The 16,349-nt window shown below is 55.8% G+C and overlaps 4 protein-coding genes across 7 annotated transcripts in view; 2 read left to right on the forward strand and 2 right to left on the reverse strand.

Annotated features, from left to right (window-relative positions):
• RMDN3 (regulator of microtubule dynamics 3) overlaps nucleotides 1-2,891 on the reverse strand; it is a 31,116-nt gene extending 28,225 nt beyond the window's left edge. The window contains exon 1 of the mRNA XM_082449352.1: nucleotides 2,673-2,891. Within this exon, the coding sequence (XP_082305478.1) occupies nucleotides 2,673-2,698 (26 nt within the window). The 5' untranslated portion in view covers nucleotides 2,699-2,891. The remainder of the gene's footprint in view (nucleotides 1-2,672) is intronic.
• Nucleotides 1,956-16,041, forward strand: GCHFR (GTP cyclohydrolase I feedback regulator). 2 transcript variants are annotated; one of them, XM_082449394.1, is made up of 3 exons: nucleotides 1,956-2,699; nucleotides 4,484-4,578; nucleotides 15,491-16,041. In XM_082449394.1, exons 1-3 carry the CDS (start codon nucleotides 2,664-2,666, stop codon nucleotides 15,765-15,767), a joined length of 408 nt encoding a protein of 135 aa, XP_082305520.1. In that variant the 5' UTR covers nucleotides 1,956-2,663; the 3' UTR covers nucleotides 15,768-16,041. The 2 variants fall into 2 exon arrangements, with proteins under 2 accessions (XP_082305520.1, XP_082305521.1); XM_082449395.1 differs by lacking the exon at nucleotides 15,491-16,041 and adding an exon at nucleotides 5,806-6,324 and having other exon boundaries at nucleotides 2,529-2,699.
• DNAJC17 (DnaJ heat shock protein family (Hsp40) member C17) overlaps nucleotides 6,478-16,349 on the reverse strand; it is a 38,324-nt gene continuing 28,452 nt past the window's right edge. Inside the window, exons 5-11 of one of the 3 annotated variants that reach the window (XM_082449372.1) lie at nucleotides 14,679-14,770; nucleotides 14,342-14,438; nucleotides 13,696-13,739; nucleotides 13,175-13,252; nucleotides 12,561-12,641; nucleotides 11,955-12,065; nucleotides 6,478-6,699 (exon numbers count right to left, since the gene is read on the reverse strand). In XM_082449372.1, coding sequence (XP_082305498.1) covers nucleotides 6,577-6,699; nucleotides 11,955-12,065; nucleotides 12,561-12,641; nucleotides 13,175-13,252; nucleotides 13,696-13,739; nucleotides 14,342-14,438; nucleotides 14,679-14,770 — 626 coding nt within the window. In that variant the 3' untranslated portion in view covers nucleotides 6,478-6,576. Of the gene's footprint in view, nucleotides 6,700-11,954; nucleotides 12,127-12,560; nucleotides 12,642-13,174; nucleotides 13,253-13,623; nucleotides 13,740-14,341; nucleotides 14,439-14,678; nucleotides 14,771-16,349 lie in introns of those variants that run through there. The other 2 variants (XM_082449371.1, XM_082449373.1) reach the window with 2 other exon arrangements.
• On the forward strand, nucleotides 8,549-11,068 carry LOC309654865 (uncharacterized protein C15orf62, mitochondrial). The gene has a single exon (XM_082449393.1). The coding sequence runs from the start codon at nucleotides 9,067-9,069 to the stop codon at nucleotides 9,592-9,594; it is 528 nt and encodes a 175-aa protein (XP_082305519.1). The 5' UTR covers nucleotides 8,549-9,066; the 3' UTR covers nucleotides 9,595-11,068.

Consider the following 16,349-nt stretch of genomic DNA (forward strand, 5'->3'; position numbering starts at 1 on the left):
CAAATATCACATATTAACGCATATATGTGGAATCTAGAAAAATGGTACAGATGAACCTATTTATAGAGCAGGAATAGAAAGGCAGACGTAGAGAACGGACGTGTGGACACGGGAGGTGGGAAAGGGGAGGGTGGGATGAATTGGAAGATTAGGTTTGACATAAATACACTACCATGTGTAAAATAGCTAGCTAGTGGGAACCTGCTGTATAGCACAGGCAGCTCAGCTCGGTGCTCTGTGATGGCCTAGTTGGGTGGGATGCGGGGGGAGGGAGGTCCAAGAGGGAGAGGATGTGTATATGCATATGGCTGATTCACTTCGCTATGCGGCAGAAACTAACACAACATTGTAAAGCAATTATACTCCAATCAAAAAAAAACCCAAAACCCTGCATGTCTGTCTCCACTCCATCCCTTTCCCTTCTCTCAGAGGTAACCACTACCCTGAATATTACATTTATCATTTCCTTTTCTTTTTAATCTGCCCACGCATGTCTTTATCTCTGAACCATATATTGTTTAATTTTGCATGTTTGTGAGCTTTAGGTCAATAGAATTATTCTGTATTTTTCCAAGATTTGCTTTTTCATTCAGCATTTTCGTTGCTATAGTTTCCATTGTATGAATCAACCAAAAACTCCACTTTTGATGGCCATAAAGACTGTTTCCAGTTTTTTGCTAGTTACAAACAGTGCTATTATGAATATTCTTTTTTTTTTTTAATATTCTTGTATGTGTATCCTGATGCAGTCGGTGAGTTCTCCTAGGTTTATCTAGGAGAGGTTTGGTGGGTCACAGTGATGCATGTCTTAAGCTTTACTAGATGATGCCGAATTGTTTTCCAAGTTGATTGTATCAGTCATAACAATTTGCAGTCCCAACAGTAATGTTTCAATTGTTAGACATCTTCATCAATACATGATGCTTACACATTTTTATTTTTTGCAAATCTGTAAAGCAGTATCTCACTGGTTTAATATGCATTTCCGGGATTTCTAATGATATTGAACATCATGTTATAAGTTTATTGGCCATTTCCACTCTCTTTTGAAAAGTGCCTATTTGAGTCATTTGCCCATGTTTCTTCTATTGATTTATCTTTTTCTCCCTAATTTGTAAGAGTTCTTTATATGTCCTGGGCATTAATCGTTTGTCAGTTTAACAAATCCTTTGTTAATCTTGAACATGTCTTATCTCTCTAGCTAAACTGTTAGTCCGGGAGGTTAAGGATAGGGATAGAGAGTACAGAAAAATAAATTAGAACAGTAAGGATCCTTTAGGATTACAACTTCCTATTTCCCTTATACCTTTCTCCACATGGGTCAAAGTGCTGGAGGCACAGAACGTGCCCTTCAGTGAAGTGAAGATTTTTCAAGAGCCTGGGAGGGAAGGTTACAAGCTGGCTTTGTTTTGCTTTCTTTTTCTTTTTCATTTTTTTTTTTTTTTTTTGCTCCAAGTATTTTATTTTTTTATTGGGGTATAGCTGTTTTACAATGTTGTGTTAGTTTCTACTGTACATTGAAGTGGAGTTCCCTGTGTTATACAGCAGGTTCTTGTTAGCTATCTATTTTATACATATTAATGTATGTATGTCAATCCCAGTCTCCCAATTCATCCCACTGTCTTGCTTTCTTTTTAAAGAACCAATCACAACAAGGCAGAAAAAGAATGTTGAGTTGTCAGATTTTGATACATTCAGATGAGGGCGTGGACGCGTGGAGGTGAACTCGCTGCACTCTCTTTGGTGGCTGGTGAGGGCAAGTTTCTTTTGCCCCCAGGTGTTGCCTTGTGAGCTCTTACACGTGCGCTGAGTCTCTCCAGCTTCGCCGGAAGCTCTCTGAACCGACAGCCAGATTCCGTTGGTTTGAGTCTCTCCAGGCCTGGCACTCAGCCAAGCGCTCAGTTCCTTTACAGATTTACCTACAAGGCCACAGAAATGCACGGTTCCGCCGAAGTACTAGGAATTGCAGTCGGGAAGGCGGGAAAGCGCAGTGCACCCGAGGGGTCTCCTGCCTGTCTCCCGCGCGCTGAAGGAATCTCTGGAGAACGTGTCTTGGGGCCGGGAAGTGGGGATCCGCTAAACATTTTAGAGGCGTCCCCGGGTGGGGTGGGCAGGAGCTTCGGAGGCCTCAGTGGGGTAGCCGTCTGCACCCTGCTCTGCTTCACAGGGGAGGGGGCGGGGACCAGGAGGACTTTGGAACCTGTTATTGAAGGTGTTGCAGTAACAGGGCGCAAAGTCAACACGCGCGCAGGGCGCCATGGCCCGCCGCAGCCTGCAGAGCCCGGCGGGCCACCCGGGTCTCCGGTCCGGGGCTGGGGGAGCGACACTCCGCCCCCCCTCCCCCCCCCCCGCGCCCAACACAGATCCCGCGTCGCCGCGGGACGACGCGCGGAAGCGGCGGCAGGCATCAAGGGTCCCAGGGCGCTGCCCTAGCGCTGGGGGCGGGTCTCGAATCGCCGAGCTCCGGGGCGTGTCACGGGCGCCAGCTCCTGATTGGCCGGCCGGGGCGGTAACGGGCCAGGAGCTGCTGGATTGGCGCAGCCGGAGGCCAGAGCAGGAGTAACTGGACTCCAGGCGGCCGGTCGCAGTCCCGGAGCCCGAGGGGCTGGCGTCTGCGCCGGGCCCAAAGTCTAGGGAGAGAGCCTGACCGGGACGCGCGCACCATGCCCTACCTGCTCATCAGCACCCAGATCCGCATGGTGAGTACCCGCTGGCCATCCCTGGGAGTTGGCGTTCGGCCCGGGTCAGGGGTGGGGGGGCGCTGCTGACCGCATCTCGGCGCCTCCCTCCCGGGCGACGCCCGCGTGTGGCCGGACCCGGAAGCCGCCCGGAACACGCCCCCCTGGGCGGCCGGGAGGGAGGCTGGGTCTTGGACTCAGCCTGAATCCAGGGACTCAGAGAGCTCTGGCGGCCCGGCGACTGCAGCGCCGCAAAGGGGGCCAGGTGAGTGCGTCCCCACCACCCAGCGAGCTCCGGGCGCCTGTGCCTCCGGTCCTACCTGCCTGCGGGAGGTCGGAGCCTTCGGGAGGGACCCAGGAAGTCCTGGTCTCACATGTGCAGCACCCACTGCCCCACACAGAGCCACTCCGCCAGGGAGTGGGGAGTGGGAGTGGACTAACCTGAGGGAGAGAGGTTTGTTAAAGAAAAGGATGTGCTAAGACGCCAAGACCCCTGTGCCGAGTGGCCCACTAGCTGCACCCTTACGCACTTCCAGGAAGAGCTCTCCTGAGACCTTAGAAAAGGAAGAGAAGAAAGAACCCGAGACTGCCCATGGGGTTAGAGATGGGAGAACACCATTCAACAGTCAGAAACCACGCCCCTTTCCCTGGGCGCAGTTTCCTCTGCAAAAAGCAGGTGCTGGTTGCTCCATGAGTCCCCATTTGGCTTCAGAATAATATGACCGGGTCCCCAACCTGGGTAGCGGGATGCTCCTCTGCCCCTTCCCACTCCCCAGTGCTTGGGTGATCCTTCAGAGGGTACACAGCTCCCTTGGGATGCAGGAAATAACAGATGGGCTCACCACTGGGCGGGAGAGGTCTCGGCAGTGCCACAGGGCAGTGGTTTAAGAACCAGTCAGCTGTGCAGTTGTTAAAATGTAGACTCCTGGACCCCTTCCCAGACCTCCGTAAGCACTCTGGAAGCCTGGGGCTTGGGAATTCAGTGCTCCTCAAGCAATTTAAAAAAATAACAGTTTCATTGATATATTATAATACATATCACCACAGAATTCACCAAAGTGTACAATTCAATGGTGATGGGTTTTTTTTGTTTTTTGTTTTTAGCTTGCTCAGAGTTGTGCATCCATCACCATAGGCAATTTTAGAACATTTCTATCACCTTAAAAAGAAACCCTGTACCCATACCCTGTCCTTAGCAGTCACTCCTCATTTCCTCCGGGCCCCTCAGCCCCAGGTAACCACCTGTCTACTTTTCGTTGTAATATGTGGTCTTTGGCCTCTTTCACTTACGTGATGTTTTCAAGGTCCATCCATATTGTAGCACACATCAATACTCGTTCCTTTTTATTGTCAAATAAAATTCCATTGAATGGCTATACCACATTTTATTTATCCACTGATCAGTTGACAAACATTTAGGTTGTTTCCACTTTCTGGTTATTATGAATAATGCTACTGTGAACATTCGTGTGCAAGTTTTTGTGTGGACATATGTTCTCATTTCTCTGTTCTCCAGGTGATTCTGATACACAGATATAGGCGGTGGTGCCTGGCGTGAAGGTGCCAGTAGTTGGGCATTGCCCAGCCCGGCCTAGAGGGTGCAGGGAGGCCCCGCATGGCTCAGCCTGATCACTGATGGACTCCACCCCTTCCCAGCTTGTGTTTAGCCCCCAAGATTCCTTTCCTCTCCCTGCAGTCTTTAACTGAAGCGGGCTCAGAGCCGGCAGGCGGGGGAGGAAGGAGAGGCGAGACCGCTCACCTCTACCCGGCAGCCAGCCAAGCAGCCGCTGTGACTTACCTTGCAGGAGGTGGGCCCCACCATGGTGGGCGATGAGCACTCCGATCCAGAGCTGATGCGGCATCTGGGGGCCTCAAAAAGAAGCGTCCTGGGAAACAACTTGTAAGTAGTAGCATTCCTAAGGATCTTCTCCTTGCCAGCCCCTAGACCTGTCTCTGTTCCTTTTACACAACAGGACAATGCCACTGCCTAGCCTCAGGACCCCTCTGCCTGCATCCTGGGGATCTGTCCTCTGTAGGCTTTCTCTAAGAGCTTTCCCACTGGCCCTCCCTTCACAAGGGAGCCCCTGGACAAAGTCCCAGGACAGAGTCCGGTTCCCTGAGTATAGGACTCTGCAAGTGGACTGCTCCTTGCCCTGCCCTCTCATCTCTAAACTGGATCCCATCAAGGCAAAGACAAGCACAGAGAAAGGCTTCTGTCTTGAAGAGATGGCTAAGGAACAAAGCTCAGCCCTAGAAACAGGGAAAAGGGAGCCTGGGTCCTGCTTCCAGTTCAGCTGCTGCCTGGGGACTTAGCCACTTCCCTTGGCATCCTTCACACCAGCCCCAAGTCTAAACAGTGATTGATGCTTCCTTTTCTGCCCCTCACCCCTTCCTGCCGTAGGCAGGGAGAACTCTGGCTACACAGGCTCAAACTCCTGAGAAGGGTCACCAGAGTGCACCCCAGTTAAAAGAAGGGAAAGAGGAGGCGAGCTGGCCGTAGCCCCCTGGTCAGGGTTGGAGGGCAGAAGCCAACCCCATCCCTTTGCCATAAGGCTTTTGTCTCTGAGATGCCCAGCCTGGGGCTTCAGCCCTTTATCTACCTGATGGCCCTTCAGAATCAATTAACCCTGAAAGAAGGGAAACCAAGCATTCTCCATCCTAGGGAGTGGCACTCAGAGCCAGGAGCTCTTGGGGGCCAAACTTATTGCTCCACGACTGCAGGACAGCCAGGCAGCAAGAGGGCAGAGGCCTGGGGGAGGGTCCCAGGGAGAGCAGGCCGCTCCTGCTGAACGGGCAGTGGCCCAGGGCACATGGAGCTGTTGTCAGACTCATGCCGGTTCTACTCTCTGGATGACATCGGGAAAGCTGCTTTACTCCTCTCTTTTCTCACTTATAAAATGGGAACAATAACAGTACCTTCCTTAGGTTGTTGGAACAAATGAGATGATGCAAAGAGCTTAGTAGATGAGGGGCAGAGAATGTGTACTCAGCCTGGCACCCAGAAGGCACCCAGCAAACGTCAGTCCCTGTTACTACTCCTGACCAGGCCTAGTCTGCAGCAGATACTAGCTTGGTACGTGGGGCTGTGCTGTTGTACCCCCTCACGCCACCCTCCTTCTCTTCGCAGCTGTGAGTACTACGTCAATGACCCTCCTCGAATAGTCCTTGACAAGCTGGAGCGCAGGGGCTTCCGTGTGCTGAGCATGACAGGGGTGGGCCAGACATTGGTGTGGTGCCTGCACAAGGAGTGACCCTCCCACGCTGAGGAGCTGCAGTCACCCCTTCTCTGGAGTGGTTGCCATGGGCCCCGACCCCAGGACCCTGCCTCACTCACCGCCCTGCCCATTCTTCCCAAGTCGTCATTTTCCTCGGCCCAGCACCACTGGGCAATGAATGGCCTTCTCTGAAACCTGCCTCAGCCAGTGGGGGGGCAGGGCCCCTGGCCCTGGTGCCCCCAGCTGCCCCTCCGGCTTCAGGCCTGGCGCGGGCCCTGGAGGAGGCCGTGTTCTGTGGCAGGCTGAGGAGCTGGCAAGAGCCAGGCTGCCCCTGGCAGGGAGCTGGGTGCCCCCGCGGAGCGTGGCTCCAGGACTGCGCGCGTGGGTCCTGCGTAGCTAGTCCAAGCCAGTAAAGGGCTGTGATGAGTGGTCGCTCCTCTGCTCCGCTGGCCACTGACTCTCACCGTGCGGAGCGCCTCCCTGGGGTCTGCCCACTGCCTGGGAGGGAGAGCCAGGCCTGGGTGGAGCCCTCCGAGGCAGAACCCAGAAACCAGGGCCACGCTTGGGCAGGCCCACACCCTACACCTATGTGTGCAATAGAGGTAGACTCTTTAAAAAAAAAAAAAGTTTATTGGTGATGTTTAAGAAAAGGGCTGTGGGATGGGAGGGCTGGAGGCAGGAGGCTACGTGGGCTGCCCAGCCTGGTCCTCCTGCTGCATCTGGGCGATCAGCTGCTGCCTCTCAGCTGCCTGGCGCATGCGCATCATGACGAGGCTCTCATAGTCCCTCTCAGACCGCACCGAACCCTGGGGGTGCAGAGGGAGGACACGGGGGCGTCAGGGCGGCGGGGCAGAGCCCCACGGATTCCAGACTCGGAGGACAGGGCCTAGGCAGAGCCGCCGCCAAGAGTCAAGGAGGGAGGATGCCCAGGAAGGGAAGGACCCTGGAACATCCTGCAATCCCAACTCACCCATGTTCCTTTAGAGCAAGCAGGCCTTTGGCCCCAGGCCAGCTTCTCAGCTGGTTTCCCTTCAGCCCATCTCAAGCAGCTATCACCCCACCGCACCTCCCCTTTCCCAGGCCCTTTACATCTACAGTCAGCTCAGGTGAATCACTTCCTCATGCTCTAGCCAGGCCTTCATCTCCCTTCATTTCCTCCACCCCATGGCTTCTGCTTCTCACAAGTTACCAGTGAAGGGGGGTTGTCAGAGGCGCAGAAATACACTCCACTCTGCCAGGTGGAGGTGAGAGCACTGACCCCTCCCAGCTGCCCACCCTCCCTGTGGTCTGGCTCCTGCTGAGGATGCACAGGGAGCCCTACCCTAGACACAGCCTCACTCAGCCCCACCCTAGAAGGAGAGAGAAACAAGCATGAGGCCAGCTTGCCTCCTAAAAATACACACCAGGGCTCCTGGAGGTCAGGGCCCGTGGCTTTTTCTTTTATGATCTTGCCCGCACAGTGTGGGGGATTGAACAGTGCAATATTTTCATAATCAAAAGAATAATAAACGACCACCTCAGTGGGCCAAGGCTGTGGGGTGGAGAGGCAGCTCTACAGGAGAGCCCTGAGCCACCAACGCCATGCCCTGATAAGGTCTGCAGTGGCACTTAAATCACCTCCTCCCTCCGTGCAGCTGAAGCTGCGTGAAGAAGTATGAAGCCCACCAGAGTTGGCACAGAAGGGAGCCAGGCCAGGGGGGCTGCACAGTAGAGAGCTGCTGAGGCCTGTTTCGCAGTACCCCAAGCTGATGCACCTTCGTGGAACAGGCCAGGAAAAAAGTTCAGTGGTCAGTGACCCGGGGGATTAGAAGGGAGTGGCTGGGGTTAAGATGCCAGGCTCTGGCCAACTGGTTTGGAGTCAGGGGTGTACAGAACCAGGAAGTGTTACTCAGCCCAGATCCCCCTGCCCTTCCCGACAGCCCCACGCCTCCTCCTCTCTCCTAGGCCTCCGCAGCTCCTAGGAGAATTGCCCTCCCAGCCAGGCTCACCTCCTAGGCTTGGCCCAGCGCCTTCCCCAGAGGCGGGACCCCAAATGAGGCCCAGGCAGCCCCACAGGAAGGCAGGACCCTGGCTCTCAGATGTCCTTTCCTGCCCTGAGGCTATCTGGGAAAATCGAGGAAAGGCTGAGGAAATGGAGCAGCCAGGCTTGCTGTCAGGCCAAGGGGAGGGCAATTCTCCCCTCCCCAAGGTAATGCTGCTCTGCTGAGAAAACCTGAAGTCACCCTCGGCATGCCCCGAGCCTGGCCCTGGGAGGAGCCAGCCCTTTATAGGCACAGGGCTGCTCCGCGTTAACACACCCTCTGCCTCCTTCCTTCCCCCCATCCCTGCAGGCTCTGCTAATGAGGGCCTGTCACGGGGCCCCAGGGCTGAGTCACCCACACCAGCAACAGGCCTCTTCCTTCCCCAGCAGTTGTTCCACACGCCTGCCTTTCAATTAGCTCCCACCTCCCGGAGCTCCTCACCCCACACCCACGGGGGCTGGGGAGCCAGGCCTGCCCGTGAGGACGCAGGGCGTTGGGCTGTGGAGGAAGAGGCGGCAGCGTGGTGACACACAAAGCAGGGCTGCCCCAGATGGTCCCCAGAGGAATGTTACGCTCCCCGGTGCCCTGGGGCGTTGCCGCTGCCCCAATCCCTGCCTGCGGATGCTGCAATTACCTCAGAGCATGAGACCAGCCTTCCACCTGACTGAGTCAGCCGAAGACAACAACACATCTCCTCCGCCACACACTGGCACAAACAGTCAAGCCACTGATCAGTCTGGGAGCCAGCGGCGGAGAGGCCGGCCCCCCGCAGGGCCAGGGAGAGGGCGAGGAGCCCGGCACTGGGCAAGAGGAGCCACCTCAGATCGCGCCACAGCTGCCCTCGCTCCGGCTCCACGGAGTGGAGTGCTGTTTCTTCCTCCTGGGGTTTTTCCACTGCCCTATCAAGTAACCAGGCCACTCCTGTCCCTCTGGGAGACTCCCGTCGCCAGGAACTCTCAGCTTTTTCGGCTCTCCTGGACACGCGGCCGAAGGTCCCTGCTGAGCAGAAACCCGGAGGCCTCTGCTGCTGCCAGCGAAGGCTGCCTCCCTGATTCTCGCCGTTCACTGCTCCAGTGGGACCAGATGGCCCCCAGCTGCCCTTGAACCGGGCTTCTGAGGTACCAGGCTTGTCTGCTGGCTCCCCGGGGCCCCATGGAGACCTGGCAGAAAGGCTCCTTCTGCAGCACCTCCTTCTTCAAGGGGCTGAGCATGCGGCGGCCGCGGAGACTCCGGCGACAGGGCAGCGTGCTCAGCCAGGCCAGCACGGCTGGAGGGGACCACGAGGAGTACAGCAACCGAGAGGTCGTCCGGGAGCTGCGAGGGAGGCCAGATGGCCGGCGCCTGCCACTGTGGGGGGACGAGCAGCCCCGGGCCACCCTGCTGGCCCCGCCCAAACCCCCGCGCCTCTACCGAGAAAGCTCCAGCTGCCCCAACATCCTGGAGCCCCCATCCACCTACACCGCAACCTACTCTGCCACCCTGCCCTCCGCGCTCTCCCTGGCGGACGCCCTCCACCAATACTCCGATGAGGACCCTTTGGATATGCCCCCCTTCCAGAGGACACCTGCTCCGGACCTCAGTGATCCCTTCTTCTCCTTCAAAGTGGACCTGGGGATTTCACTTCTTGAAGAAGTTCTACAGATGCTGAGGGAGCAATTTCCCAGTGAGCCCAGCTTCTGAATGGGGGGAGGGTGGGCAGAGGTGGGTGAAAGAGCCAGAAGCCTGGGGACCCAGAGAAGGAGGGGACAGTCGTGGATTAAGGTAGGGATAGGAATCCAGGTCCCTGCCTTCCCTCTGGGTCCTGAACAGTTCTCTGAGTCACCCCAGAGTGGAGGGACAGAGGTACAGAGGCAAGATGGAAATGTGAGGGGGGCACCTGCTGGCAGGAGCCCTGAAGGCAGCTAGCTAGGCTGGGAAAGGGAGGCCACGCCTGCAACCACAGGGACCAGGCAGAGGCCAGCAGAGAGGGAGGGCGGCATAAGGGGTGAGTCCGGGAGTGGAGGACGCGCAGACTGGGCATGACAGATGGGTGCCCTGGGCCAGCTCCCTCTGAAGCCACTGTCAACAGAACGAGGTTACAGGACAGGTCTGGGCAAAAGTGGTCCAATCCAGGCTGGAGAGGAAAGTGGGAGACCTAAGGGGAGAGGGATGAAACAGGCGTGACCTTGTACAGTATGGTAGCCACTAGCTGCACGTGGCTGTTTAATTGAAATTAAATACAATTAAAAATTCAGCCCTCAGTCACACTAGCCAGGTTTCAGGTGCTCAACAGCCACATACGACTAACAGCTACCACACTGGACAGCGTAGAGTGAACGTTAACATCACTGGAGAAAGTTCTACTGGGCAGCACAGGCCTAGACCATGGCCTGGGGCCTGGTGGGGGGAAGGAGGAAGCATATGGGGCCTGCAAGGGAAGGGAGGGGCTGACAGAGTAGGAAGAATGAGGCAGGTAGAGATACACAGTGTAACTCTGGAAAACAAATCAAACAAATCACTAGCAGAAAAGGGGGCATGAGAGACTCAAAGTGCCAGTACAGCTGCCCGTAGCACGAGCACTCCCTGGTGCCCAAGGAAGGAGGCTCTAGGGAATGCCAGGCACAGACAGCTTGCGAAAGGGGGCTGTGCGGAATTCCCAGAATTACTAGTGACGGGAGCCCTTGGGAAATGCAACAAAAAACAGTGGCAGGTTTCCCTCCTTCCTGCGCCCATGAGAATATGGGCGGGAGGAAAGGATCAGGGACAGACATGAAGCTCAGAGCTGTTACAATGAAGAGGCAAGCTGGTCTCCAGAATCCTCACCAGGACTGAGGAACTCTGCTTTGCTCAAAACCTCTGACGACGGGGCTACGGCCCCACCCTGAGGCCTGGCCAGAAGACTTGGAGCCAGAGCCCAGTTGGCCGCATGTGGTTCTGACACCCCAGGCCTTTCCAGGTGTGGCAGAGGGGGAAGGGAAGCCTGGACACAGAGCGCCTCCCACAACCCAAACCTGTGGCCTCCCCCTTCCCTCCTCTTGTGTGGCTGTGCTGAACTGAAAGCCCCCGTGGGATGGTGATAAAGAGAGCTCTTTGTAACACAGCCTATGGAGTGTCGTCTGGGGCTGTGAAATGCTGGGCCTTAACCGTGGGGAAACGGTCTCTAAAGAAGGGTCCCAAGTCAGGCTCAGACCAGGTCCTTTGCCTCCTCTGTCCAGGGTCTGGGACACACTCCAGAGAGCTCCCCATCCTCACGGCCAGGTGAGGGGCGTGGTGGCGGGGTGCCTGAGGCAATGGGAGCGGAGCCCTTGCTGACCCACGGAGGGGCATTCTTCCCCACCGAGGGGCTGGAACACATCAGCCTGAGGCTCTCACACAGACCCCTGGGCACTTCAGAGAAGGGAGACAGAGCTCTTGTCCCACCGAAGTGGGGACAAGTGTGACCAGGGCTGTGTGTGTGTATACGTGTGGGGCGGGGAGCGGAACATAAGCCTTCATGGAGCCGCGAGGACTAAGAGCCGGTGTTGGGCTTGTGTCAGCTGAAGTGCCTGCTTTACCACAAATCGGGCACCAGGCAGCACCTCAGTGTCGGCAGGGTAGCCAGTGTTATTTCTAAAGAGGAGATATTGCCTCTTGACAGTAGGTCCCCATCTGGGACAGCCGTGGACGCACCTGGAAGGAAGCTGGGGAAGGAAGCAGCCACCCTCATCACCGGCCCCTTCCCTGAAGCACCAGGTCATCTCAGCGCCAAATGCTTCACACTGCAACCAAGCGACCCGCAGGCCAGGACAACGCCTTTGGGTGATGATGAGAGAACCCAAAGGGGACCAGAATATGATAAATAAGGTCTAAGAGGTCTGTATAGGGTGGGCCCCACTGGCACTCAGAGAGGAAAGGGGATCAGCAAGGAATCCCAGTCCTCCTGCTTGGATTGGCAGACCTGCCAATCTCTCCATATTCCTGATGACTGGGATTTGCGAGGAAAGGGCCCTGAGAAGAGCCCAAACAGGAAGAGGCGCCCCGAAGCCTGAGCATGCCCGGCTGCGTGAGGCCTGGCTCCTTACCTGGGACAGTCCTGGGTGGTTAGGGCCCATTGTGCTCTGGGGCCGTCCCTCCAACCAGGAAATCTTCAGGGGGTTATCGACTAGGCCCACTTCATTCTGGACAGCCAGCTCCTGTCAAATACAGCATCCGGTCCTGGTCCCATCACTCCAGTCGGCTGCAGAGAGGCTCTCTCTACCCCCACAGAAAGAACCAGAACCAGCGCTCTCATCCTCCAAGCAAAGCACAGCAAACTTCACACAATGGTATGCTGAAGCTCTGACCTTCCCTGTGCGCCACGTGAGCTTTCTGACTGGGGAGTGGGGGAAGGGGAGAAGGCAGTGCCAGGGCTCCAACCTGGAGGCGTGCTGGCTTCAAGGGGAAGGTGGAGGGTGCGGAGCCAGGCAGCAGGAAATGAAGCCGTCCCCGGAATATTCTCCTGTCCATCCCTTCACTTGCTGTGCCTCTACTCCTGGGAGCTGGAGGGGCTCTGGGGAATCCTGGCTCTGAGCTGGCCCAGAGATCCCCCGGGAGTGTGGACACCTAAGCTCAGAGGGCCCACAGAACTGGATTCCTCCCCTGGAATGGCAGGGCTGTCGGCGGCCCCCAAAGCCCCACAGAGCACTCACCGCAGCCTTGATGGTTGCAAACTCCACCACGGCGGTGCCTGCCTTCTTACTGGACAGTACCAGGTTGAGCACCTCTCCGTACTGTGAGGATAAGCGGGTCCCGGTAAGCATGGCTCAGCCTTCAGGATGGCCCAGCTCACACCAGAGACAAGCCTGGGCCACCCAGAGGCCACCAGGCCATTTTTAGCTGGGGTATAACCTCTCATTGCTAGGTTCCCAGAAAGGGGGGGATCAGAGATGGGAAAGAAAGGTTCCCTCGCCCCTCGGGAATGCAGAGGACAGCAAAGGATAGCTCGGCAGACGTGGGAATTTAGACCAGCAGAGACACACAGCTGCCTCAGCAACTGAAAGAGGTGAAGAGGATGTGGCTTTGGTGCCAGACAACAGCCTGCTCTCGCCCCACACACGCAGCCAAGCCCTTTGCTTCTAAGGACAGCAAGGGAGGGGGCACACGGCAACATGAGTGACTGGGGGGCCGTGGCCTGGGGAGAAGGTCTATGACACAGGAAAAAAGGCAGGTAGAGATGGGAAGGAAGGTTAGGCCTGGAGCTCCTGGGGTTTGGGCTGAGGTGGGGCCTGAGATGATGGGTTAGGGGGAAGTCAGCAGGGCAGACCTTTTGAAAAAGCCGCAGGAGGACATCTCTGGAATAGCCGCCTTGTGACTTGGCCTCCTTCTTGCTCTTCCACTTGAGCTGAAAAGACAGCAGTGGGCGTCACCATTAAACACTGACTTCTCAGCAGAACCAGACCCTGCACCTGAGCTTTACAGTCTGAGCAGACACCCCCCCTTCAAAGCACTGGTAATCTAGGGAGCACCGCCCAAAATGCACTCCCCTTGAAGACAGGCAGGCGGCCTGCTCACCCACAGCTACGCTTCCAGCCCTATGAGATGCTCTCCTTCGAGGGCCTCAGGGAGGGCCGCCCTGCAGCCTTCAGGGCTAAGAGCAGCCTTTCACGGCCAGCTCTGAGAGGCCATCCTGATGCCCAGGCAGTGGGAAGATGGAAGGATGGGATGTGGGTAGTGGTGTGGCTCCCAGAGATCCAGCATCCCCGCCAGAAGCACCTGTGCCAATGGAATCATCTGTTCTGCTGAGAGGAGATGGTGTGAGGTGGCCTGTAGATCCGCAGGGCTCACCTTTAGCTTGGGGGTTCCTTTGCTTTCAGGATTTTCTGCCATTCCTAGAAAATTTAGGAAAATTAGCAAGGTAGAATATGATGGGGTCAGAGGTTCTCTCTCCAATGGAGACACAGGCCAGGGCCAAAGGACCTAGAAAAGATCAATCCTGACCAAGGGCAGTATTTGCCCCACCCTGCTGTGGAGCCTGGTAGGGCAAGTAGAGGCAATCCCACCCCAACCCTGAGGAGCTGTCACCTTGGGACAGCTGCCCAGCTGCCTGCTGAAGGCCATGGTCAGCACTCTGACAACGAAGGGCTATGAACACCTACGGGGGGCAGAAGGTAGAGGTACAGACCACACAATTCTACTGAAACAGAGTACCCCAGAGCCTTCCCCACCCCGCCCTGGTGATCTGCTCCAAAACAGAGCCAGCTCTGCTTGGGACTAGGATAAATGGGGCCAGGAGATCTCAGGTAGAGTGAAAAGCCAATAGGCCTCAGAGAACTGGTAAGAAGAGACAGGTGGCATGTGTCCAAGTGGGGTGCCCAGGGGGTTCCAGCAGGTGGAAGGTTCCAGAACAACTTCCCTGAGCAGCCAGTGTGGCCACTCTGGGCATCAAGAGCTGCCTCAGAGGGGGAGGCAGGTTTGGGGGACGGACTCTCACCTCTCAACCTCTGTTCCCGTTCCTGGCGTATCTGCTCCTGGATCACCCTCTGCTGCTCCTCCAGCTGCCGGGAACCCTCTTCTCGCAGGCGTCTGATCTGCAGAGTGGGAGTTGGGGAGGGTGACAGTTCTGTGCAGATCCAATTCCAGGTTGGCTCACCTTGCAAAGGTCCCTGGGACATTCCACCTGCAAGCTAGGCTCAGCAACCTGCAGGTGGGACAGATTACCCAGATCCCACAGAAGAAAGTGGAAATGGCATGTCCTCTCCAGTCACGGCAACCCCTTTGCTCCACCAGCCTCCTCCCCCTGCAGATGGCCGCAGTGCCTGGACGCTCACCTCTTGCTCTAGTGTCCCGGTGCTCCGGCTCTCCTCCTCCTCCTCCTCGTCGCTGCCGTGGGCCTGGGCCTGCCGCTCCCGGGCCTCCAGGTCTACGAACAAGGGTTGAATGACCCAATGTCTGGTCTAAGCAGTTTCTACATGGCCCCAGCCTACCAGGCTCTGGCTGCTTCCCCAAAGTCTCACACAGCATGAACCTATACAGTAACTCTGGCCCCTCCCTCAATGCCCATGTGCTCCCAAATTAATTTCCATCGAGAAAAGTCCTAACAAGGAAGAGAATAGGATCCAGCTGAGTGGCCGGGGTCTGGAAAAGTTAAAGCAGCTCACGCTGACCAAGCTGGTTCTCCAAACAGTGAACAAGGTGTGGGTGGGTGCTTATGTCAGCAGCCCAGGGCCACGGGTCAGGGCTGCCAGTGGGTGGAGCTCCTGGCCTCTGTTCCTGTGGTTTGGCACCACAGCCTGACCTGCGACCTTGCCGTGGCTTTGATGCTCTTCCCACCACTGAGCTCAAGTTCCCACAGAATCTTCTTTTTTTTTTTTTTTTTGGCTGCATTGGGTCTTCGTTGCTGCGCGCAGGCTTTCTCTAGTTGTGGCGAGTGGGGGCTACTCTTCGTTGCAGTGCACGGGCTTCTCATTGCGGTGGCTTCTCTTGTTGCGGAGCACGGGCTCTAGGCATATGGGCTTCAGTAGTTGCAGCACGTGGGCTCTAGAGCACAGGCTCAGTAGTTGTGACGCACGGGCTTTGTTGCTCCGCAGCACGTAGGATCTTCCTGGACTAGGGATTGAACCCATGTCCCCTGCATTGGCAGACGGATTCTTAACCACTGCGCCACCAGGGAAGTCTCCCGACGGAATCTTCTACCTCCCCGCTCAACTCACATTTACCAAGCCTCACTGTGGACCCAGCTACAATGGCTCCTACAGGAACGGCAGCCTCCATGCAAGGACATCACCCCAGGTCCTGGAGCCTTCCCACCTTCCAAGAGAAACCTGATTGTGGCCCTGTCCCAGGCCAGCTGCTGTGACAAATGCTTCTTTCAGGTCTGGGACTCGCCGCTTTGTCTTCTGTTCACTTTACTTACCTAAACTCTTCAGGTTTGTTTGTTTTTGATGGATGTACTGGGATGGTATGTGTACATAATAAATATATGGATGTGAAGCAGGCAAGAGGAAGGGGAGGAAAATCGAGTAAAGAATGCTTGGACCAATCTTATGGGGGTGATGAAAATGTTCTAAAATTGATTTAGAGTCATAGTTGCACCATTTGGTAAATTTACTAAAAATCACTGAACTGTTCACTTGAAATGGGTGGACGATATGATATACGAAATATATGTCAATAAAGCTGTTTTTTAAAAGACGAATGCCTGGATCTCTTTGGATCCTTCTGAGAGGATTTCACAGGGACGAATGAAGAAGATCCAGGACGGCATGGCCAACAAGGACGCTGATTGTACTCCTGCTGTGTGCGTTCAAATCCTGGCTCCAGCAAGTTCTTATCCTTTTGGTGCCTTAGCCTCTTTTGTCTATAAAAAGTGGGTTTCATAACACCCAGCTCCTTGGATAGTTGTAATAATTAAAGGAGGCAGTAAAACATCTGTCACAGTGCTTAGCTAATAGCACACCTAGTCACTGTTATTATTCCTAAGACTGTCCTTTAGGAGTCAC

This window comes from Balaenoptera physalus, assembly GCF_965194825.1.
Source record: "Balaenoptera physalus genome assembly, chromosome: 2".
NCBI lineage: Eukaryota > Metazoa > Chordata > Mammalia > Artiodactyla > Balaenopteridae > Balaenoptera > Balaenoptera physalus.

Coding starts and splice junctions, on each gene's coding strand:
- GCHFR (XM_082449394.1), top strand. CDS start 2,664: ATGCCCTACCTGCTCATCAGCACCCAGATCCGCATG. Junction 2,700..4,483: donor TCAGCACCCAGATCCGCATG/GTGAGTACCCGC, acceptor CTTACCTTGCAG/GAGGTGGGCCCCACCATGGT. Junction 4,579..15,490: donor AGCGTCCTGGGAAACAACTT/GTAAGTAGTAGC, acceptor CTGCATTGGCAG/ACGGATTCTTAACCACTGCG.
- LOC309654865 (XM_082449393.1), top strand. CDS start 9,067: ATGGAGACCTGGCAGAAAGGCTCCTTCTGCAGCACCTCCTTCTTCAAG.